This window comes from Colletotrichum jinshuiense, chromosome 6 (assembly GCF_051148585.1).
Source record: "Colletotrichum jinshuiense chromosome 6, complete sequence".
In the NCBI taxonomy this organism is placed as follows: domain Eukaryota; kingdom Fungi; phylum Ascomycota; class Sordariomycetes; order Glomerellales; family Glomerellaceae; genus Colletotrichum; species Colletotrichum jinshuiense.
Genome location: NC_139313.1, coordinates 2,026,591 through 2,050,128, shown reverse-complemented (window position 1 = coordinate 2,050,128; position 23,538 = coordinate 2,026,591). Strand labels below are relative to the sequence as shown.

The following is a 23,538-nucleotide window of genomic DNA, read 5'->3' as shown; positions in this document are numbered from 1 at the left end:
TTTGGGCGTGCGTTTGTTTGGCGTGTCGTTGTTGAACTCTCAGTGGCCTTTTCCCTTCTTTTCTTCTCTTCTCTATTTTTTCTTTTTCTTTTGGGAAGTGCTTTCGTGTCCTTCCTTCTCCGTCCGGCTGCCCCCCGGTTTGGGTGCCCTGTTCTTTTGCGCTGGGGACTGCTGGGGGTGAAGAGCACTAAAGACGGACTGCTATTGCGTGTAAGTCGCAAGGCGCAAAGTAGGAAAAAGAATCGTTGTATTCGTGGGCCGTCGCGACAGCTGCGAGCAAACACGTTCGTGGTGAAATTTGGCTACGCGAGGGGAGGAGGAGGTATGTGCTGCGTGGAGAGCGCAAGACTGGACCCTTAGGAGCACAATGCGGTGTGCGCTTGTGGTCGTTGTTATTTTTCGGTGGGGAAAATGGCGTTTGTTGCAAGCATGTGGGCGACAGCGGCGCGCAGAAAGATCAGATAAAAAGGCTAAGGGTCCTAATGGGGAAAATGGCACCCGAGCGTTTGCCAAGTAGCTTGTACCTACCTACGGTGAACAAACGACAACAACGGCAGCCAACAGGGGCAAACCTGAAATGAACCCACGGTGGAAGGTCAGGGATTAATAACTCCCCATCTAGCCAAACATTCTCATGAGAAAAATGAATAATGATTGACGACAAAGGAAGAAAACGTGATAGCTCAGCAAATCTCACCCGGGTGGCTAGTGCGCGAGCTCTACCCCAGCTGGCTCCCGCTCCAACGTCGACCGATTTCATGCAATGATGATCCCTAGTGGTCACAACGGTCTCCATGCCTGTCTTACCTGAGCCATCCATAACTTTATAGTCAATCACATGGTCCATCAGGAGTGGCATCAGCTAGTATATGGCTAAAAGCTCGGCAAAAAGTTGCCTGAAATGTTTCAATTTCTGCCAGTCACCCCCTGATGCCACACGGGCATGTTCAGGATTCCTTTGACACTACTGTGTATATACGTTCCTAGCTGTGGTATACAAAACGCTTTGGACATCAAGCCCATTGGAAACAAAGGGAAAAAAGCGAGTGGCCATCATGCAGATGGGCAATAGATGGAAGATACAAGAAGAGAAAAATGAGACTGGTAACGCAGCCACAAAACCGAAGAAGGGTATCGAATCTAGGAAATGAATCGTCAACCAGCCTGTGTTGGAAAGAGGGCCTCCTCCGCTGACACTGTTTTCCCTTCAACCGCAACCTCCCATATTCATTTGACATTATCAGTTATTCGTTTTTTTTTTTGACGCCAATGTCAATGTCCTTGGCCAGTCGCTGCCACCGCAGATGCAAATGGGCCCCTACCTGTATCGTACCAGAATACTCCAAGCAAATGGTCTTAAATATAAAAGGACACCCCTTCATGAAGTTTCGCCCATGCCCTCCAAAATCCGGCGCGCAGCATCGATGCGCCTTCTGTACATTCGGCTCTCCGCCGAGGCCTTGCCGGCCTCGCTCATCGCGAGCACGCATCGTCCCAGACTAGACACAAAGCGCTCGACCAAGATCTGATCTTCCTTGGCCAGTTGCTCCATGGGGGCGGGCTGGTCCGACTTGTGCATGCTTTCCTTGTCGCAGATGCTTGCGGTTTCGCTCATCAGAGCATCCGAGATGGTCCTCAGTTCCAGTTCAGGAGAGTCCTGAGGCGTAATAACACCGACGCTCACACGGGCCTTGCCCACCAACGGGAAGCTTCGGTTGGTACCCGTCGAGTCGAAAGATGAGTTTGACGGACGATGGCCCATGGTGGCCTGGGTGCTCATCGGTCGGCGATAAGCCAGCGAGCTGGCACGCGCTCGGAACCGCATTTCCTCCAGAGCATCTCCAGTGCCAGCAGTACTGCCAATAGTGGACCGTTTGGAGACTGTCGGGCTCTCGGTGTGCTCACTGATGGGGCTGATGCTTGGAGGAGTGAGAATGCCGTGCCTCAGCTCATCGCCGGCGTCGTTAGTGCTCACTCGACTGCCCCGGCCCTCGTGTGCCGTGGCAAAGGATTCTATAGTCGAAGTTGTATCGCCGCTGCCTCTTCTGTGATGTGATTTCGGCCGAATGGGTTCATCAGATGCCATAGGCCCACGGGTCGTTTCGACGGAACCGTCGGAACTAATACTGCCTCGACGCTGTTGACTCATGGTGCCCATCGCGCTGTGAAGGAAGAAGTGCTCGTAATCAAAGGCATCTTCCCGATCCTCGTGCGACATGAATGTCTGGACGGTATCATGATAGAGGGAGTCTCCGCTCTCACTATCGTATCCATCTTCCTCCTGGACCTGCACGCTATCTTCAAACCCATCCTCGGTGTGCATGTCGGAGATGTCGTCGTCGATTTCAACGTTCTGGTTCGCTTCCATGGCATCGAGAGCCTTTTGTCGTTCTGCCTGGCGGATTGCCTCTTGAGCCATTTCATAGTCTCCCATCACCGACTCGTTGTCGCCTATCGACGGCTCCCCCATCTCGGCATCCACTTCTCTCTCTTCGGCCAATCCGGGAACGCCCGCCGCCTCCGCGTTCCATGGGTCCTTTTCCGATGTGACCGACAATGCGTCTGGCGATTGTGGCTTTTGAGGCTCAGTGTACCACTGGTCAACATGGGCATGCGTAAAAGGACTTGGTGTTCGTAAGCTCTGGAGGCTGCGTCGTCGCATAGTATCCGCGCGGGCCTGCTCTCTCAATGTTGAGATCTTGCCTTTCAGATCCTGTACCTGACCTTTGAGGTCACGCATCTGTGCTGCTGACGTCGATCGTACCAATGGTTTCTCTCGACTTGACGAGCTCAGACCCGGACTCAAGACACTCTCCTGTTTGGTACTGTCGCTCCCCGAATGAAACTCCTGTGCGACCTCATCTTCGCCAAGAGGTTCTAGGCCAATCTCTTGGGCTGCTCTGTAGCGCGGATACCCTTCCCCTCCGTAGTTGAGGCGTTCTTGAGTAGTATCATGAGAGCTCTTTCGCATTGGCAAAGGCTGTCGATACCCTCCGGCTGCCCCCATCGCACTGGCGGATCGCCTCTGGGCAGCACTAGCGTCGCTTGCGTCGAAGTTGATCGATGTATCACTTAGCATCCTCGTGTGCCCATGGGCAGTGGTTGGGGAGGTTGCCGACGATGCAGACCTCTTGATTGGAGGGGAAGGGGTCGAACCGTTGCCGTCAAATGAAGATATTGAGGGGGTCGAGATGCTCAACGAGCTTCTCGCTCTTGACAGGTTCCCTTCCATAGTCTAGACATGTTAGTATGCGTGTCAATCGGAAGTGCAACGCGTAGGCACATACCGTGAGCCTCCGCTTGGCATTTGCCAGAATCTGCTCTGCCCGTCGACTAATTAGAGCGGTCGAGTATCTATTAGGGTCGTTGAGAGATGTCCTGGTAGGCTGAGAGATTATAGAGGCTTCATGAACGGACACATCGTCTGCGTATGATTCTGCCACGCTCTCCTCATCGTCGCCCTGAAAGTTGCTGTCATCTACGCTTGCAGTATCGTCAAAGTCGGCGAACATTGCGTTCTGGTCTTGTGTAGTGGTGATCGTACTCGTGGACGCGACAGAAGATCTCCGTTCCCGCGTCGCTCGGGCCCGCTGCTTAATGCTTTCGAATGCTTTGGTGGGCGATGAAGGAAAACGGCCATCGTCGCCGCCCTGGTTGCCGGCCCGGGCCCAAACGACAGAGGATGGGCGCGAACCTCTACCCGGCGTGCTCTCGACCTCGGTGACCTCCCCAATATCGGACAACATGGTGCCGTTGCCATAAATGATTGGTGTTGTAGGAGCAACGGGGCCGGCGACGTATGCGCTCGGCGGGAACTGGAACTGCATATTCATATCAATGGGGTGGGCGTTCTTCCACATCGAAAGAGAATGAGATAGGTCGGGAGAAGGCGAGCGATCGTAGTCCGGGAGGATCATATCGGGGTTCGTCAAGGTAGGAGATGCGGGTAGCGGGGGATACGAGGAGGTGGAGCTCGAATGGCCATGACCCGCGTGGGCGCGGACAGCCTGCGTCGCCATGGTTTGGGTAGCCAAGTTTTCAGGCGATTCAGGCACGGGTTGTGTAGGTTTCCGGCGCGTTGATTTATCTGGACCGCAGGTGGTGGTTGTCGTTACAGTGGCCGTGGAGTCGTGGGACAGGATGCGAGTCGGGTCCCCAACGGCACGGTTGGCCGCAATTAACCGCAAGTGGTCGTGGCGCAAAAATCCAATATGCGATTACTCGTTGTAAATAAGCAATTGATGTGACGACGGCATTTGGGCAGAGCTTCGGACAACAATCAAACCAGTCCCAACTTCAGCTTGGCCCGTGGCCGGTCCAGTCGTGAGTTCGGACGGAATAAGAGTGAGATCCAGGCCAGGGTCAAACGAGGATGTCAGGTTTGCAACGGGGTCAGATGAAGCTAAGCGGTGCGGCAAAGAGGTGGCGGAAAAATTCGGCGGAGCTGACAACAAGAAATGGGCGGAATGCTGCTTGGGTCCAGTCCGTCCGGGCTTTGGCCGTAGATATGCGAGATGGTGTCGTGATCCTGGGGAGGCGCTGGAAGGGGGATGGCGTCGCAGCAATTAGATGGCCGTTTGCGGAAGGAAAGAAAGAAAGAAAGAAAGACGTCGTTCGTGGGGGTGTTTGTTTGTTGGCGCAAAACAAGCAAACTGGCAGCCGGGTTCGGGGAAGGCGGCCGGAATGGGAAACTCGAGGTGGTGGTCTATCGTCGATCGAAGTTTGGGGTTCAAGAACAAAAGGATTCCCTGCTCAACAACGCTGGTGTCCCCTCCTGCTCTCCTCCTCTTGCGTGGGTTGGCCGATGATATGGCTGCGTCGCGACGGCTCCGAGCTTAAGGGGTTGCAGCCGGTGCTTCTCCAATGGGGGTCCCGCAAGTTGTCTGAAATGATGAGGAAAGTCGACCAATCAAGGCGAGCAGGTGTCTATGAGACATTCGGCGGGTGCCCTAGTGCATGTCTTGTCTTGTCTTGTGTTGTCTCGTCTTGGCCTTGTCTTGAGCTGTCTTGTGTTGTCTTGTCTCTCCTTGGGAGTGCAGTAGCAGCAGTAGGAAGCTGCAGGTTCAACACGAGAGAAGCCGGTGAAGGTGGAAGGTGGAAGGTGGAAAATGGTCCCCTGGTGAATCTTTTCTTGCTCAGTTCGTTCCCCCCTTCACTGCCCTGGGTTGACCGGGCCAGGAAGATAAGATGACAGGCTGCGGGAGATGAGCGGCCAAGGGTTCGAGTGCAGGTTCACAGTGCAGGACCGCAGAGGGGTTCGAGACCTGAGGCGGCAGTTGATGGCCCCAATCCAAAGCGAAGGTAGCTGGGGTGGGATGGAGGAAGGAGGAGACACACGAGGTGAGCAGACAGGCGTGACAGTGACAGTGACAGCCTGGACAAGCGAGCGAACGAGCGAGCCTGGACCGAGCCGGAGGAAAAGCAAGTTGTCTGTCTGTCTGTACTGCGGCTGGTTGCTACCAAAGACAGCCTGGACCCGTCGATCGGCGACCCGACTGAGAAATTAATAACCAAGTGATGGTTTGGACGATGCGCTCAGCTCGCAATTGATTGACACTGCAGCGTCTGTCGCGTGCCATAGGATGGATGCATAGGCGAGTTCCTGTGTGTCCAGGTCTGGCCCTGCCCCCTGCCGTCTCGCTCCCTACCAGTCAAGTCATCATCATCTTCCCGTCCGTTAATTCGCAAAGTGCAAGCCAGGGGACAGGCATTCCCCATGTCCAGCAACCCTTTCCTTCGTAAAATTTTCAAATTTCCTGCTCCAACAAAGAAAGAGACCATGCTCGCACAACCTGGTCGCATCCTAGCCCGCCGTGGGTGGCTTATGCTGGCACACGGGGGGGCCATCCTTTTCTCTGTCCGGCGCTGAACCCTGGCCTGCTGTATCCCACTCGGAAGCCACCAATGCAAGACGCTATCATTGCGTGGGTTTTCTTGGCTTGTGTTAACCTGTGTTGGACAAGCGGACTTATGCAGCTTCTGCCCATCTGCACGTCCTTCCCTGCGGTGCCTGGCATGAATCTTAGAACCACAGGCTGATTGGACCCGATGAGTGAACCTAATAGCCCCCCCCCTCAGTTCCCCTGAGCACTGGCCAGCGGATGGGCTCCGCGCCGGAGTGGAGCATGCCGAAAGGAACAGTCTGAGATCAAATTTGGCAAGAACGGAACCACCTCGCTCGGTGCTGCCTCTCGTCCTGGAAGGTCTGGCTGGAGATGGACACGGAGCTGCAGCTCCAACCAGCACCGCCGCAAGACCGTGACAAGACCGGGCCTGCTACTACTGCAAAACGCAGTAGAGGATGGTGATGCTACCGATTTTCATTGGTCCGCTGCCCGGCTCCAGGGGCTGCACCCTCTATCGCCTGGTGGAGCGGCAGGACCTCTGGTAAGGCAAATTTCGGCAATTGATCAGCCTTCCGCATGCAGAACCCTGACGTGTCTGACTCTCCCATGGCACGTCAACAGCCATTGTGGGCGCCCCTAATTTGACTGTTGAACATTCTCTCGGGACACCGTACTGATTGAGTAATGAGGAGGCCGTCAACACCTCCCCGGCATGTCTCTTCATGTCCGTCATTATCACCTCCATATGAACTTGTCTGGCCAAGGTGGGCTTCTGAGACTAGTATGTAAAACCTTCAATACCACCCCGTTGGTGAGCTGTGGGGATGCCAGACCTTTGAGCCGCCTGTGTAGCTTCCTCCAACTTCATGTGACTCTGGCCCTCTGCGGCTCCTTGACTGCCGCTCGCGTGGACTCCCAGCCTGTCAGATTTATCGCCGACTCACTCTGCCGGTGGAGCACGATTCGAATAATGGTTCAACCTGGTGCCGAGAGGAAGCCGTTCCTTCTGGAACGCTGACAATCTGGACCAAGTCGTCCCATCGCTGGACGCCGGTCTCTTCCTTCTGGATGCACTGTGTTGCATTTGATCCTGGCCCGGATTTGTCTGTAACACTCCTAAGCTGCCGACATCAGCCAAACCCGGAAGAAGACGCCTTGGAACACGATACTCACGTGGGACGGAGTGTCAAGTGCCGCCGCGGACTCTGCGTACCTGTCCTTCTCGTCCCAAAGTTATAATCCATTTTCTTAATGACGCTATGTCCTTTCAATCTCATACACCCAATCCATGGCTTGCTGATTCGTACAACGTGCCAATTATACCTACCACGTCTATATATGATCATATTTTTGTGCATTGATTTCTGGCGCCAAACTAGTCTTGAGATCCCCCATCCCACCGTGAATCTTGGATCGAATCTTGGAGCGAAACCAGCAACCACCGAAAACCAGCAGCATCCTTGCAACGCTCAAACTGGCGGGCATTGTCTGATGTGGACAGGCCTTTCGGGAACGTGGGGAAAACTGAAGGAGAACATGAGGATGAAGCGCGAACTGTAGTCCGTCCCTACGGGGACAGGCCCACGTCCCGTCGACACGTACTGCAGCCCGGCTGAAGCGGCGTCATCCGTGGTTCAGGCAATGATTGGCCTCGGATCCCCTCCGCGATGGCGAAATGAGAAGTCGTATTGTCTGCCCGGGCGCACCACCGGTAGAGGCTTGCGCCTGGATCTCGTCGCCTATCTGGTTCGGTCTTGGCTCTCGTATAGGGCAAGCTCTTTTTTTTTTTAAAAAAAAAAAATCTTTTTAGTTTTATTTTAAAGACTTGAAATTCTCCGAATCGCCCGACCGCTCAGCTCAAGTCGGGCTTAAAACTCACATTCTGGTTTTGCACCTTGCTCCAGCAGTTTGTCACTCGTCAGAATCCTCTCTGCCGCCGTCGATGGAATGTGCAGACCAGGGTCCGGCTCTTCCCTGTCTCAGACACTGTCAGGAATGCGTCTTACGACAACCCACCGCCTTGTCGCGAACGGCACGGACTTCCACATGGCAATGGCACGACGTCACACTCAGCCAGACCTTGCGAAACTAGTGGAACATACACCATATCCCAATTCCCTCTATTCTCTCAATATCGACACGAACATGCGTGCGCGTCTTGGTCTATGTTGAAATGTCTCCGAATATGCCCATGTCTTCTATGCTTTTTTCTTTCTTTTCGCCTAACCGTAATGCAAAACCTCAAGTGATCCTCCCATATGGCTGACCAGGTATAAACAATCCATAATGCTTTTAGTCAACCCGTGTCCGTCCTATCCCGTGTGTACTTGTGGGCCACGCGGCGCGTGCTTAACCCTCGGTGAAAGCCTCGCTTCTTGCCTGCGCGGTGCTGGCATCCTCGGCGCCGTTGTCTTTCGTCGTGGGACGGTTGGCGATGAGGCGCTAGAAGCAATCAGTATTATAATTTCCAAGATGCCGTTGATAGGGTGTCACTCACCACCAAGTTTCTCAGCAAGCATGCAATGGTGACCTTGCCGACCGAAGGGACGTAGATGGCCGCCTTCTCCTTAACCGTAGGAGCATCGAAGTTACGGAACGAGGAGAAGTTGATGCAGACGGCTCCCTCGCGGATGAGCTCAGTGGCAATCTTGTACTTCTCGCTCGGGACGCCACCAATAATGACATCGCTGAGGGGGAGGACCTGCTCCAGACCCCAACCCTCCTTGTTCTGGACCTGATGGCGCAACTGCTTGATGCCCTTGCCACGGGTGAACAGCTGAACGCCGGTGATGTCAACCGAGTACACGGTGGCGCCATCGTTTGCCAGCAGTGCTGCCAACGGGCGGCCGTTGACCTCGGATCTGTTGATGACGGTGATGGTCTTGCCGAAGAGACGGTTGCCGTAGGCCAGGATGGGGTTGTAGATCTGGAGGTGCTCCAGGATCTTGACGACGGCGAGGGGCGTGCAGGGGAGGATGGACTTCCTCAGGTTCTGGGGAGGGTCCAGGAATCGGACGTTGTGGTACATGTTGAAGATGTGCTGGTGGCAGAGGCCTTCGACATCCTTGGCCAGCGAAACGGTCTCCTGGATGTACTTGTCGTGGGTGGGGTTGCCGGGGAAGATTGGGTAGTAGACGATGATGCCGTCGACCTTGTCATCCTCGTTGGCCTCGGTGATCTTGTCCTCGAGGGCCTCCTTGTCAACACGACGCAGGTCAAAGTTGAAGCCGCTGAGGGCGCCTGTCAGTAGCTTTCACCTTGTCTTCGCAAAGATGTCTCTTCACACGGCGGGGTCGCCTACTTCTCGACGCAGGTCTTCTGAGACCACTCGGCATACTGAAGAGCAGCCGGATCGTCATTGGCAAGGAACGCCACGAGGGTTGGCTTGAAGACGCCGCTGCCCTGAACCTTGGCGAGGGTGTCGTGGACCTCGGCCAGCAGGCGCTTGGCGATGGTGTCGGCCAGAATGACCTTGCAGGTCTTGGGAACTTCGGAAGCCATGTTTACAACTGGAATTTTAGAAAGACCTCAAAACACTTGAACGCGTATTAGTCGAGTGTTCCTGGAGCGACCACAATTACTCACAATTGCTGTCTGGCTCGGAGTGAATGCCTATCTGTATCCTATCCCCGGATTAGCACTTGTGAATGCCCCACCACTTCCGACCCCGCGATGCCGCGTTCCATGAACATTGGGAGGGGAGAGGAAAGAGAAACTGACAGATGAGGCAAGGTATGTATGGCAAAAAAGAAAGTACAGATGGTCCGGGTTCAAGCTTGAAGCTCTTGAGGTGAATTGGGGCGACAGTAGTGGAAAAGGAATAATTGCGCAAGGTGAATTAACTCTGAGTCTTTTGGAGGGGCACCTCCGACTTCGACACTCCAAATTTTTTCGTCACTGGGACAGGACCCCGCGGCCCCTGCGCTGCCTGTGTTACCCCTCCATACCCTTTTACCCAACTAGGACTAGCGTATGACTGAACCCGTCTATTGTAAACCCTTTTCAAGCCGCGAGCAGTCGTGAGGAACAGCCGTACTTGGTGAGAAGTCCTTCAAACATTTTAGAAATAAAAAAATTCTAGTTAGATTTCTTGAGATTTTTTTCGTTGAACAATAAGTCACTTAATCGTATCTAAAATACAGGGAAAGGAGAAGAGTATTGCATGATTAAACTATGCCTGAAAAAGAGCCGCTTTCGGAGATTGGTTCCTCCAGACCGTGATAGCGTCGATAAGGTTTTCACCGCTTTCCTAAACTGACTCCCCCACCACCAATCAAGCAGGTCTGAGTAATTATCTCATACCTCATCACCGGCTTTCGGTGGTATGAAGTCAGTATCGACCGTTTGAGAATTACCGGACTTTCCAGCCACTAAAGAAGCCATTTTCAAGGAATATTTCGGCCCTCTGAATTATTTGGTAGCAAAACAAAGATTAAACGAAAACGCAATCTTGTCTGGTCCTGGAAACCTTCTTGGTAAGCACGTGGTGGACTTTACAACAACCGGCAACAACACAGCTCACATTTATTCACATAGGCGCAACTATTGCCATTGAAACTAGCTGGATATATTGGCTATTTCATTCAAACAGAGTTGTGCGGAGTTCGGGCGATATTTCGAGCCTGTACGACCGCCGCTGCCCTGGTTGCCCCTTGTGCACAATTCCGACACAACACTTTTGTTCTCGGCTTGAATTATCGTGGAAGCCATGGCAGACTTTCGGAAACTTGCACTTGAGTTTGTCCTCAGTGACGACACCGACAGACAAGCAACTATTACAAAGGAGGCAGCTGCAAGTACGTATATCTAAACTCGGCCCAGACCAACAAATCAGGGAGTGCTAACTTTGGCTTTAGCAATCCAGTCAGCACCCAGACCCAGCAACCCGGTTGCAAGATGGGTTGAGTCTATTAGGCCCTGGATGCCGAGCGCAAATGATCATATGGACGATGGTGAAGATGGAGAGTCAAGCGGCGACGTCATTGCTCGATCCAAATGTAAGGGGAAAAAACCCCCGCGATCAGATGGCAACCCAATACTGACTGGTTTTGCCCTCCCTAGCATTGAGCTTCCTGGCAGGGACTCTGGAACACATGGATCCTACTTTCCTCAAGCCGGACCAAGGTTAGTGAAGTCAAGGTCTTGACCACGATAACGTAGCTGCTAACAAAGAAACCTCTAGTCAATCTCCTTGTGGCATTCTTTGGTAGCATGTTCAAGGTCGATCACAAAGCTGGCATTTTGCCTGCCGCCAAGGCACTCGATAGAACCGCCAGCATGAAGTCGTTCCAACCCCAGAAAGCCAACGACATCATTCAGAGTGTGTGCAGCCTTGGTGACGATTTCAAGAATCAAGTTGCAGAAACACGCGCCGCTGTCTACGAGCTTGTGGACCATCTAGTCACCAACCCAGACATCGCCAATGATTTACAGTACCAACACGGCACCCCGGCTGGCTTTATAACGGATCTCCTACAGTTGTGCCGCAACGAGCGAGACCCGCGCTGCCTAATGACCTGGTTCGGCATTCTGAAGACCTTTCTTTCAGACTACTCCCCTGCACAAGATGTTATCGACGAGATATTCAGCATCTTCTCAGCGTACTTCCCAATTTCTTTGAGGACTTCTCATCACCCCTCGGGCATCACGGCAGATGACCTGAAGCTTGCACTGCGACGGTGCTTCTCGGCACATCATCGAGTTGCTAGCAAGGCTATCCCGTATTTGATTGGGAGGCTGGACCAACCGGACAGCATAACGGTCAACGTAAAGGTTGGTTACTGCTCCATTACAAATGAGGCTTTGTGGACTAATACCGGGACAGGTTGATATTCTCAAGACTTTGACTGCCTGCTTGAACAACTACGAGCATGTTCAGCAAGGTGTTGCCCCCTTTGTTGACAAGATCTGGAGCAGTCTCAAGTATGAAGTCCGCAACGGAGAGATCGAGGACACGATCAATGCCACACTGGAGGTCATTCGAACAATTGCGAAGAGACTCACAGGAGACGAACTGCGAGACTTCGCTCTTTCCGTTCAGCGTGACTGCTTGGAGGACTTGTCAAACCCGATATACACAGCAGCTTCCGGGAAGCTTCTCATCAGCGTTCACAGCGCAAAGCCTGCCGCTTTCGCACTCATGATTGCGCCCTCAGTCACTCACGTCAAGGACAATCTTCGCCATACAAAATCGCCAGATCATACCAAGAACCTTTTGATCTTACTGAACTCCCTGCTTGAGCTGCGCCAGGCACTGATTGGAGGCGATGTGCTGCTAAGCGTAGAGGATGCCGAGGCCTTTAAATCAACGGAACCGATGCTTGTCCCGCTTTACAAGCAAGCGTACCTGCCTCCCTTTCAGCAAGCCATCCGAGATACGGCTCAGAAGGAGGAACTTGCGATCGGCCAACAGGCAATCAAAGGTCTGGGATTGATGGTTTGTCAACGTGCAGCCCAGACAGGTCAATCTGCTCAGCCGATGCTTCCTGATTCAACTCTATCAGAAATTTGCAACGATTTATCAAGTGTTATTCTCAACGCCGCGGAACAACCTTCAACAGACGAATTTCGAGCCAGCTTTATCGACGAGACTGTGCTTGCGCTCCAGAAGGCTACCATGGCATATACACCAGCTCTTACGAAGCTGATCGAGGACAGTTTCAGAATATGCGAGCCGTATATTACTTCTCCTGAGGCAACTTCACTTCCCAACTTTATCGCAACATTGCAGCAGACCATCCCGAAACTAGCTTTTATCAGCTGCTCCCAAGTGCCTCGTCAAGGTGACAAGCTAGCATACTACGTCCTATTCCTGAGCGTGCTCCTCAAAAACTTGCAGTCAATGCTTGACGCCAAAGCACCCCCTGAGGTATGGACGGTGTTTGTTTCTGGAATCCAGACGGCCATGAGATTTTTCCGAGACGCGGTTCACGCTCTTCTTCCACGCCCAGAGGGGCCGGATTTCAATGACAAGCGATTTCATCCTGACACGTGGGTCAACTATGTGGCCAGCCGGTATCCCACTCTGCCACGCATTGATGGTGAGAACATCGCGTCAGATGTTGCCGCAGAGGCAATGGACATCGATAAGCAGGACCGAGAGCTGGAGAACGCAAGCAACGAGCTGCACGGAGATTTTATTCTGACCAGTCTCTTCGTGGTGCGTCAGCTCTACAGACGAGCTACTAAAATCATTAGCTTCGCGGATGATAACGACCTCTCACTTGAGCTGAGTGGCGACTTCAACAGCAAGGACCCAGAACAGCGAAGCTTAGAGGACCGCTACCTGCATTTCCTTGGAAGCATGGCAACCTTTGTCATTCAGGACATGAATGAGCTGCAACAGACTGGCTTGCTTCTGAACGAGGAGGTTGTGACACTGTTCCGTGGTGACGATGAGTATCTTCACAGTGACCCTACTCAATCGCATCCTTGGGCAAACGCACAGTTGCGAGATGCAATGCTGCGAACTTTCAGTCCACAGGCTACATACAGCATGAGGGACCCTCCCAAGTTCCCAATCAGTGGCTTCAGCCAGGGCCGTGCTGTGGTGCTCTCTCTGGGCATTGTTCAACCCCTTCACCCAACAGCTGTGCAACGTCTGGTAAGAAAACCTCCGATCACAAAAGAGGAATCAATTGACTAACCTTCATGCAGGTCGAGAGAGGTACTGCACACCAAATCCTGATCGCAGGCCTGCTTTCAAGGGATCACTCAGCCTCACCAAGATGCCGCCATATTGTGTCTGCCATCCTTACAATTATCTCCAACAAGTACCCTGTTGAGAAGCTGAGCGAGATCGTTACCATGGTTGAGCACCAGATAAACTTTGTCGTTAGCGAAGACAGCCAGTCTCAGCAGATTGATCAGAATACTGGCTTCCTGGAATATGAAGCCAACAAGATACCTGGCGAGCACCCTGATCAGGTCCGAGCGGATCTGGCAAGGTCTGTGTATGCCATCACCGCTGGTATACTCAGGCGCTATACAGGTAACTCTTTCAAGCAAGTCCTTTCGGCTATTCAACAAGGGCCCGGAAACAAGAAGATTGGCCATACCCTTGCTCGCAACATGGAGTTCATCTTTGCTCCTTTCCCGAGCCTTAGAAAGGAGTTCTTTGGAGTGGTCAAGCCCCTTTGGCTTCAAAGAGCTTACTTCGAAATCGTCAAGCCCATGCTGGCCAAAGCCTGGCCCGCCGGCTCGAATAGCCCAGAGGACATGCTTATTGCCGCAAACTACAGCATAGCTGTCCTTGCAGCTGTCAAGCATATCCCGTTCGAAATATACGAGGATGACACTGAGGACCTTGTCAGGCTCATACTCTGCGCCATACGATACCTGCCGTCTGGCAGTGATGTGCAGGCTGGCCTCGCGGTTCTCGAGGAGATCACGCAAAAATCGCCTGACCGGATCAAACCATTCCTGAAAAGTGTCATCGAGGCCAGCATGTCGGTCTTCAACAGAGGCGGATCGCAAGCCAATGATGACAACTCCTGGATGCCTGCAGCCTACACGCCATTCGACCACTCAGGACTCTACCAGTCACAGTGCCGCTGCTTAGTTGTCCGTCTCATTGGTCTTCTGCCACCCCAGTTTGAACATCGCCACCTGCTCGACTCGGCATCGCATGCTAGACGTTTGCTGGCGCAAGCCTCGGGTGATCATGTACGAGAAGTTCGGAAAGCCGCACTTGTGGCTCGTGCGGCTTGGGTGGATGTCAACTAATGGTGTAGAGAGTGGAAAAGAGAGGACGACCCAGATGAGACTGAGGCAGCATGTGCGAAGGGGTGCCGGCATGGTGAGGCGTTTGGTGATCCAATAGATCAAATTTAGACGAGAACCAAGGTTAATGAGAACGAGATCAACCAGTGGCTTGATCAACTACAAATCAATTTATTTTGTGTGTTTAAATCCTGAGTAGATGTACTTCTCTCGTCTTTGTTTGTTACAGCCATGTAGGCATACTCCTATTACCTCCAGCAGCCAAGCACTCGTGCACAGATAATCTCGGGATGCCGAGTCGGCACCTACTGGCGCATCTCACCCCACGGAGGCGCTGAGTAGTGCGTATTTGAACATGCAGTCAGGTAAGCAAAAAGCGCAGAAGAGCCGCCATTGAGCTGTGTCTATACACGGCATGGGTCGACACGACGGCTGGGGTTGCTCTAGGCAGTACACACTGCAAAGAAACGTCACCACGCATGCTTTTGAGGGTCCTAATTCCTCAGCACACCAATGATTGAGTACAATTAACAATATTCGAATCCCGTCATCGCTTTGATTATCCTGCCTACTCCTTGCGCCTCTTGCTGGAACCCTTGGCCACCGGTTCAGCACCAGTTCCTGCCGCCTTGCTTTCCGCGTAGAGTGCGTCGAGGACATCTGCGGAATATGCTTGGGAGGTGGACTTCACGCGCTTCGGGTCGAGCTTGCCGATGACGGGGATGTTGGTAGCAAGGATTTCCTGGAATGGGATGGTGACGAAGTGACCTTGGGAGTCAAACCACTGGGCGAACGGTTTTGAGAGCTCGAGCGTCTTCTTCTCACCCTTCTTTCCAGTGAGGGTGATCTTAAGGTTGTATGTCGGCACGTTCTTCTTCGTCGAGGTTGCGATATTGATCTGTTTGCATCCCGTGTAAGTCATGGCTGCCGGTGTCGAAGTAATATTCTCTTTTGAATGATGCAAGACTTACCTTCTCGCCTGAGGGGGATGTACCCTCATATACGGTTCCGGCCTCCTTGAGCCAGATCCACAAAGTTAGAGCGCCGTTGAGAATCGAGTAGAGGACCACGGCAGCTGCCGTGTAGTACTTTGTGCTATCGAAGCCCAACTGATAGTCCCAGAGAAAACATGCCCCAGCAATCAGAAAGGCGGAGTAGCCGAGAGCGAGACGAACGTCGGTGAGAGTGTGGGATTGGGTGAACTTGAGGGAATTGAGGTAGTTGGGGAGGGCGTCGTCTGAGGTGTTCTTGAGGTCTGGCGAGCTCGTGTTAGTGCGATGCGACAGAGGTTCTGCGCAAGAAGGATGTGCATACCCGCCAAGTTGTGGACTGTTATTCTTTCGGAGGACGACATGATGCCTGGTATTTCCGCCGGTAATTCGTATAAAGACAGGAGCTATGCGGGAGGATGGCGGGCGTGGAAGTAAAGATAGTTTGTCTTGTAACCTCCAACCTGGCTTTCGGAGCTAGGACAGCTTGGACCCTTGTGTGAATCCACGACAAAGGTGAAAGTGGAAGGTGGTCTTTCGGAGATCCGGCCAAATAAATCGCCGAAAGAGCTCCCACCTCACTCCGCTAATTGAATGGATGCAACAGGAGCTCACAACTACCTGGCAGCATCGCATCGACGAGTGCCCCTTCAACTCCTCCTCATTTATTATTGCCCGGCACTGCTCGTCAATCAAGCCCATCATGGCCCAAGTTCCGGTGCAGACGATCTATCGGGATCCCCAGCTATTGTATGCACCCCCGCATCGCTGCAGCACCACGCCTGCGCTAATTGACATCGTATAGCTACTGGATCCTATTCCCGATTACGGTGGTCATGATCTTGACCGGTATCCTGCGACATTATGCCACCGTGATGCTCGCCACCCCGCCCAAGAAGCTCGACAAGCCAGCGCTCAAGGAGCAGCGTGCGATGATGCACGGCGTCACCGTCCGTAGCAACCACCATGTTCTGTCGAAGAAGTCGTTCGAGACGCGCCGCGATGCGCTTGTTGCGGCGTACGAATCCGGCGCGTACCTTAAAGACCCGGATCGCAAGGGTCAGCCGCCGGCGAACCCACTTACCGACCCCGGCGCGATGGACGGCATGATGGGCATGATGAAGAACAACATGGCCATGATCATTCCCAACACGCTGATTATGAGCTGGATCAATGCTTTCTTCAGCGGATATGTTATCAGTATGTTCGATCTTGGCTAGGAAAGGATGTGATATTGTTGCTGACACTCGCAGTGAAACTGCCGTTCCCAATCACCATCAAGTTCAAGAGCATGTTGCAGGCGGGTGTCGCGACGAAGGACATGGACCCTCGTTGGATGTCCAGCATCAGCTGGTATTTCCTTTGCATCTTTGGTCTCCAGTCTGTCTTCAATTTTATCTTGGGAAGTGACAATGGTAAGCGCAGCTCTCTTCTGGCTTCGAAGCCTCATTCACTAACATTTTTCAGCTGCCAGTCAGATGGCCCAACAAATGGGCCAGATGGGAGGCGCACAGGGCGCTCCTCAGATGTTTGGTCCCGGTGTCGATCCTGACAAACAGTTCAAGGGCGAGGCTGAGAACATTGCCGTCGTTGACCACTACTCTGTTCTGGATGATGTGGAGCAGAGACTGCTTGCGGGTATCAAGTCATAGAATTGTAGAACAATACACAAATCCGCGCCGCCCATACGCCTTATCTTCTCATGTTCAAACTGCCGTTGACGAGGATTCAAGGACCATTCAAGTACTACTCGCTTCCCTGTCCATCCCACCAAAGGCAGACACCAAGGCCCTCCATTGCCATGGTGCCCTTCACCTTGTAAGGCGGCTTTGGTGCGGCAGCTTCTTCCCCCTGACTTGGCCCTGCAGGTGTTTGATCGTGCCACTCCTCGTCGATGACCTGGAATCTGACCATTTCATGGTTATCGTAGAAAAGTCTGTCGCCTTCCACGTTCCAGATCCACAACTGTTCTGAGTGGTTACTGCAGATGTGTCAGCTTATTCGCTGTAGTAATTAAGAAAGACTATTTCTGCTTACAATTCGGCGCCCTCGGGAAGCTCGTCAAAGGGAATAAAAATATCGTCAAAGAAGTCTGTTCTCAGGTTGATGCCTGCTGGCGTGGAACTCCTGATTCTGCCAATCATAACCTCACCCTTGAACGGTCTGAAAACAACGAGTCTGAACTCAACTGTGGAGGGAGTTAGCGAGCGCATCTCGTAGATAGAGTTGGCGACGGCATGCCGTTGACATTGACCAGGCCGGTGCCATGGCCGATGAGGCCTTCTGAGGTCCACAAGACATCATACAGGCAGACGCAAAGTCCGATCTTTTGGATGACTTTGTTCGCATACTTGGCGTTGATGTTGTCCTCGATGGCAGCAACACTCTTTTTGCGGAAGTCTTCCGGTGCGATCTCGACCAGGTCGGCGATTTTGGTCTGGCCGTGTTAGTGACACCCTCGGTGAAATTTGTGAGTCTCAGACTTACCAGGAGAAACATGTTGAGCACTTTCGTCGTTGAGGGGGCGATGGCAAGTCAGAAGATCCCGAGGTTAGTCCTAGGGCATCAATGTCATCGTTGATCCCCTATACGCCTCCTCAAGGTCGTGACTGGGTCTCTTGAAGGGAGGTACAATCGGCTGTGTCTGGCTCAGTGAAATCGCAAAGTCGGCAAAATCGCGGGGCGCTTGGTGCAAGGAAGCAATCACAGTCTTACCGCCCGCCCCATCAAGCCTAGCACGGGCAACCTTCGGTGACTGGCACGCCCACACTGCACTACGACCCACCTCACATCAGCGGGATTCGGGCAGCCAGAGCCAGCGCCTTCTGCCCCAACCCGCTGGAACTGTTATTGCGGAAACCGAAACCACGACCAACTTTGCCGTGGAAAGCTGTTGGGCTCCACCGCCTGCTTCAGCTTCGCGTCGGGGAACCTGCATTAAGCTGCGTCTTTCATCCTCGCGACACTCTTTTTTCTTTGGTCTGTATGTCGTAGCTTGGGCTTCACCTTTTCCAAGTTGAGACAGCTGCTTAGTTGAGATCAGTTTTGAACACCATCTGCTTTCGTGGACGCCCTTCGAAATCGACTACCACGAGCACCTGCTGAGTTTCCAGCCAGGGAGCTCGTCCGCACGAAGCCGTCGAATCCGTTCCAAATCGAGTTGCCCATCTCCTACAACAACCACGAAACCTGCTACCACTGCCATCAAAACCTCAGACCTACTATTGTTGCCCTCCCTTGAGTCAAGATGTCGGGCTACAACTATGCGCCGCCACCGCCGCCCCCTCCGGCAGCCCAAGCTAGCCACCCTGGATACGGACACAACGGGGGCCCTTATCAACAGCATTCCCGAGGCGGCGGTACTCCTGCCGCTCGCGGTGGCCGCGCTGGATACTCTTCCAACGGCCGTCCCGAATATCCTCCAGCTCCTCAGCCTCAGTATGAGTATGGACGACAGCAGCCATATACCCAACATAGTCCCGGCTATCCCACTCAGCCTACTGCCAGCAACTACCCTCCCCAGCAGCAGTGGCATCAGGATCACGCACACGTGACGCCTCAACATGGTGCTCATGCTCCTGCCCCTCTCTCAACCACCAACTACCATCCCAACTTTGCCCCCCAGGTCTACTCCCACCCGCAACACCCTCAGCCGCCACCTCATCAGCCTGGGTACGGCCCTCCACAGCAGCAGCAGCAGCAGCAGCAGCCCTATGCTCAACCTTATCATGCACCCGCGCCATACAATGCCCCCCAACAATGGGCTGGACACGATCCACACGCTCAGAGCCAGTACGGCGCTGCTCGTGGCCGCGGCGGGTACGGAAACGATCGAGGCGGCTCCCGAGCTCCTAACATGAGTACACCTGCGCCAGTAGTTTACGGCAATGACGCGATGCAGCACCAGGCGAATGGCAGTTACGGCCAGCCGTACGGAGATCCACGCGCCCAAGTTCCATACGCACCTCCTTCGCAGTACCCTTACCACGCCCCCCCACCTGTTCCTCATGCGTCAGCTCCTCCACAGGAGCCCTACTACAAGCATGATGGCCAAACAGGCCGTGGAAGAGGCGGTCCCCGCGGTGGTAACGCGCGTGGCCGCGGCTCTTTCCATGGCAACGACAGGGCGCGCCATCGCCCACAGGGCAATCACAATCACCGCCAAGACGGAGGGTTTCATCACAAGCATGATAATGCCGCGTCAGGCAAGAAAAAGAAACGCAAGACTAACACACTTGGTCTTACCCCCGGCCAGGACTCGGACTCGGAAGATGACGAGATGGAAGAGGAGACGCTCCGCAAACTGATAGGGGCAGATGCCTTGCAGTAAGTCGAGTGCTGGCGTGGGGATTCATGTTGACTGACTGTATCTCGTAGGGTGACCGATGTTACAGCCTACATTGCCGAGCGGAAGAAGCGCTTCCCTACAGCGGCGCGAGTCAAGGCGAAGAAGTCTGCCGAGACGACGCATGGAAGCGGCCACAAGTTTGCAGCTGCTTTGGAGAAAGAAGAGAATCTTGCCAGCAAGCTACGCAGACAGCTGGAGAAGGTCGAGTCGTCTATCAAGCGCAAGCGTGAACAGCAAGACGAGGGCGATGAGATGAGAGACAGCCCTTCCATTGACATTAAGTCTGAAGACGACGAGCCAGAAGTCGCGTCAAGTCGTATTCAGCAGGCTCCCCCTCCACCCCCTCCAGCGAAGAAGGCAGATATTTCAAAGCACTGCAAGTACTACTCAACCGGAGGTACCTGTGGCAAGAAGGGCAAGTGCCGCTTCGTCCACGACCCCGCTGTCAGAGAAGCAGCAATGAAGGACCGGGAAGCAAACAACGGCCATCTTACTATACAGCAGCGATTGATTCTCAACGATAAAGAACAAGAAGACCTCACTGTTCTCCAATCGATTCAATACTTGAGAGAGAAAGGTCTGATGAGACCTGAAGAGAAAGCCAATGATGCAAATGGGCATAACGTCTCAGGTGGTTCCCAAGCCCCCCAATCTCAATCGCGCCAGTCTTCCAGCAGTCTTCCTGCTGCGCATGCTTCTCTTCCAGCGCCACCCATGAAACATCATAACGGGCTCCCTCCACACAACCCACCACCATCCGCACTTTCGATGGCGAACAGCGGATCTACAGTTCGATACAAAGGCTGGAATCTGAGCGGATATGGGAACTCAGGTCTCAAGTCGGAAGATCTCCCATAGGGTGCTGGCATGATCCTGACTAAGACTACTGGATTCCTGCGAACACTCAAGTCTCGCACTTCTAGACGCACGAGTTTTTATGCGTCATCCGTCTGAGTTTGGCGGCTTTGAACGATGAATGCTGCAAGAGGTCTCTCGCTTTGGCGGAGAAGTCATCCTTATGCGGCAGTTCGCGCCAGCAGCAATGTTTGTATTTTGTACTTGATCTTTTCCACCCAAGGGGGAATCAGGGAAATCATGGAGAAGGGGGCAGCAGACAAAGCGGCAGTAGTTTTTCTGGCCGGCCTTTGGAATTACTCTCATCCTGCCCGAACAGCTGGCTTGAGCAGACTCGTTTCTTTTTTGGCTTTTTTTCTTCACAACTACATGCCGTCAAGGCTGGATCTGCAAAGTTTGCGATCGCAGATCGCATGTAATAACATCGACGTAAACTCAAGAAGGCATGGTACAGCGACCATCTTTCGCGAGCTTGTTTGGCGGCCTTCAAAATTGCACCTTCTGGAGTTCTCGGTCGTGGGGGAAGGAGCTTAGTAGCTTCAAGACGAATGCATTTGCACTGCATGCGTTGGGCATGAGACTTTGGTATCATTGAAGGCGTTCGGGTGGATTGTGACCTGGAACGACTTAACTCGATACCACATGGATGTTTTTAGCACTGGGGCTTATAGACTGGAACACGAAAAGAGACATCCGTTTTACACATGTGTGGGTTTGGTGATAACGAAGGGAATATTGACTCTGTGTTACTGCTACGTAAAGGCAACCTCGTTCCACGGTTAGCGGGTGGGCATATTACGTGATGGGACTCCCGAACATCCCTTTTGGAGATTCGCCAAGTCTGAGCTCATATGCCAGGGAACCTGGCATCGTCCAATAGATGATACAGACGTAAAAAGATTAGGCTAATGCTTGTTGGCCTCCGAGGTATCGTTGCGCCGCGGCACGTATATACCCATTCCTAGTGACAATTGCCAAGGAACCAGGCCGTGCAGTGTGTGGTTTCCCTAAGTAGACATGACAAAACAAAATACAAAACGCCGTCGCTAATGTAATGCCGTCGCGCCTTTCCCGGTGCAAATGCCCATGGTGCCAGGTCCGGTGCCAAGTTCTTATCCTCTCCATTACTGTGAATAGGAGCCCCAAGCTAGCGCCGCGCTCTCTGCTGCTCCAAGAATTTCCGCTTGCGCTCCTCCTTCTCGGCCTTGAGTCGCCTCTCCAGCCGCTCTTGTTCGATGTCTTCTCTCCGTGCTTGGCGTTCTGCCTTGGCTTCTTCCTCCCACACGTCGTCCATACCGGCTTCCATGTCTGAAGAACCGTCGGAGTCGTATGTGTACCGGGGGCCACCGGCATCCTCCTCATCCTCGTCGTACTCGATGAAATCGTCCAGCTCCTCGTCTTCCTCTTCTTCGTCGTAGCGTGATCGTTTTGCAGAGCCGCCATAACGCGGTGCTGGACGAGCATTCAGCAGAGCACCTCCTGGAGCTGGCTTCTTCTTCGTCGAGGCCGCGCCGGGTCTCGGGCGGGCAGTACCAGTGTATCCAGTAGTCGCCACAGCGGCCTTCTTCAGCTTCTTTTGTTGTTCTTCATCCGCAACAGCGCGTGCTTTGGCAGCAGAACGGGGATCCTTAGCTCTGTCGGCTGTTCCATTTCGACTGGCGCTCACGGCCCCGTTTGCGCCGACGCCATTACGCTGTGGGACCGCAGACGATGGCCTTGCATTCCCTTGGAATTTGGAGGGTTGCCTCGCTGCAGCCTTTGGATCCTTCCTGATCTCTTTCTTCAACTCCTCCCGCTCCTTTTTGGTAGTAAGCACCTTCTCCACAGGTTTGTGTTGGATCCTGCCGACCTGGCCCATTTTGTTCTGCGCCTGCTGGGCTCGTGCCATAATCTCAGCGAATGATCCTTTCTTTGGCGGCGCTCCCTTGGGGACGGTGGCAGAAACTGAGGGGGACGGTCGGCTTGGGAGTGTTGAGGTAGTCTTGGGGGTGCTGGACCCATTTAGGGCCCTGGTACCGGAAGAGCTCGGCTTTGCCGTGGCGTTGCCATTTCCCACGGGCTTCGGCGCCGCTGCTGATCGATCGGAAGGTCTGCCAGCGCTGCCTCGATAACCTGTTGTCGTCGTCGTCGGTTTGTCCGCAGGCCGTGCAGGCCTCTGAACATCCGCCGGCTTAGAGGCGACAGATGAGCTGATGTCATTTGTGCTTGTTCGCGGGGTCTTATTCGAAATGTTACTGCGAAGGTCGTCATCGGCTTTCCGTTTTGGAGGGGCGGTGGGCGGCCTCGATGGAGCTGGCGATGTGCTCTGTGACTTGTCGCCACTTATTTGAGCGAGGAGATCCCCGATCTATGGCTCAAAAATTAGCCTATCGATTCTACAAGCAGTTGTCGCGTGCTGACAGTGCTTACAGGCATGATGATAGACTATCAAAGCCAAATATCGTCAAGCAAGTGTCTAGGTTGCTTGCACCGGCCGTCAAGATGCATCAGGCGGACGCTTGAGTCATCAGTAGGAGAAAGTACAAGAACGCAAGTTTCTGCGATCTCAAAGACTGAATACGCGGGCGCAGTCGTCGAGAACGGCAGGTGAGGAGTCGGGAAAAAAGGAGGAAAATCGCGGAAAATGAGAAAGCGGTCGCGGAGCGCACGGGACGGACAACCAGCAGTCTCAAAAATCGAAAGTTGGATGTCGGGGAACAGAAGAGGTGGCGTTGGAGTTGGCGAGTTTATATCTGCTGGACAGGGGGGTGGGAATCGCTGGTACTTCCAGCACCGTTCA

General features: G+C 53.5%; 8 protein-coding genes across 8 annotated transcripts; 3 read left to right on the top strand and 5 right to left on the bottom strand.

The window, feature by feature from the left end:
* Positions 1–1,378: 1,378 nt before the first annotated feature.
* Positions 1,379–4,019, bottom strand: EsH8_VI_000533 (uncharacterized protein; the record flags this gene model as incomplete). The annotated part of the gene is made up of 2 exons (XM_083271786.1): positions 1,379–3,235; positions 3,288–4,019. The coding sequence occupies 2 exons, from the start codon at positions 4,017–4,019 to the stop codon at positions 1,379–1,381; spliced, it is 2,589 nt and encodes an 862-aa protein (XP_083126960.1).
* A 4,176-nt stretch (positions 4,020–8,195) lies between these two features.
* On the bottom strand, positions 8,196–9,347 carry EsH8_VI_000532 (methylenetetrahydrofolate dehydrogenase (NAD(+)); the record flags this gene model as incomplete). Its single annotated transcript, XM_083271785.1, has 3 exons — positions 8,196–8,288; positions 8,344–9,076; positions 9,148–9,347. The coding sequence occupies 3 exons, from the start codon at positions 9,345–9,347 to the stop codon at positions 8,196–8,198; spliced, it is 1,026 nt and encodes a 341-aa protein (XP_083126959.1).
* Positions 9,348–10,554: 1,207 nt separating this feature from the next.
* Positions 10,555–14,570, top strand: EsH8_VI_000531 (Dos2-interacting transcription regulator of RNA-Pol-II-domain-containing protein; the record flags this gene model as incomplete). Its single annotated transcript, XM_083271784.1, has 6 exons — positions 10,555–10,642; positions 10,703–10,843; positions 10,908–10,970; positions 11,029–11,618; positions 11,671–13,449; positions 13,503–14,570. The coding sequence occupies 6 exons, from the start codon at positions 10,555–10,557 to the stop codon at positions 14,568–14,570; spliced, it is 3,729 nt and encodes a 1,242-aa protein (XP_083126958.1).
* A 565-nt stretch (positions 14,571–15,135) lies between these two features.
* On the bottom strand, positions 15,136–15,921 carry EsH8_VI_000530 (signal peptidase complex subunit SPC2; the record flags this gene model as incomplete). Its single annotated transcript, XM_083271783.1, has 3 exons — positions 15,136–15,465; positions 15,539–15,822; positions 15,882–15,921. The coding sequence occupies 3 exons, from the start codon at positions 15,919–15,921 to the stop codon at positions 15,136–15,138; spliced, it is 654 nt and encodes a 217-aa protein (XP_083126957.1).
* A 338-nt stretch (positions 15,922–16,259) lies between these two features.
* Positions 16,260–17,208, top strand: EsH8_VI_000529 (ER membrane complex subunit EMC3; the record flags this gene model as incomplete). The annotated part of the gene is made up of 4 exons (XM_083271782.1): positions 16,260–16,306; positions 16,362–16,756; positions 16,810–16,971; positions 17,024–17,208. The coding sequence occupies 4 exons, from the start codon at positions 16,260–16,262 to the stop codon at positions 17,206–17,208; spliced, it is 789 nt and encodes a 262-aa protein (XP_083126956.1).
* A 94-nt stretch (positions 17,209–17,302) lies between these two features.
* EsH8_VI_000528 (DNA-directed RNA polymerase III subunit RPC25) lies at positions 17,303–18,055 on the bottom strand (the record flags this gene model as incomplete). Its single annotated transcript, XM_083271781.1, has 4 exons — positions 17,303–17,537; positions 17,594–17,744; positions 17,798–17,993; positions 18,044–18,055. The coding sequence occupies 4 exons, from the start codon at positions 18,053–18,055 to the stop codon at positions 17,303–17,305; spliced, it is 594 nt and encodes a 197-aa protein (XP_083126955.1).
* A 748-nt stretch (positions 18,056–18,803) lies between these two features.
* On the top strand, positions 18,804–20,762 carry EsH8_VI_000527 (uncharacterized protein; the record flags this gene model as incomplete). The annotated part of the gene is made up of 2 exons (XM_083271780.1): positions 18,804–19,882; positions 19,934–20,762. The coding sequence occupies 2 exons, from the start codon at positions 18,804–18,806 to the stop codon at positions 20,760–20,762; spliced, it is 1,908 nt and encodes a 635-aa protein (XP_083126954.1).
* Positions 20,763–21,906: 1,144 nt separating this feature from the next.
* EsH8_VI_000526 (uncharacterized protein) lies at positions 21,907–23,174 on the bottom strand (the record flags this gene model as incomplete). Its single annotated transcript, XM_083271779.1, has 2 exons — positions 21,907–23,106; positions 23,169–23,174. 2 exons carry the CDS (start codon positions 23,172–23,174, stop codon positions 21,907–21,909), a joined length of 1,206 nt encoding a protein of 401 aa, XP_083126953.1.
* Between the last annotated feature and the right edge of the window lie 364 nt (positions 23,175–23,538).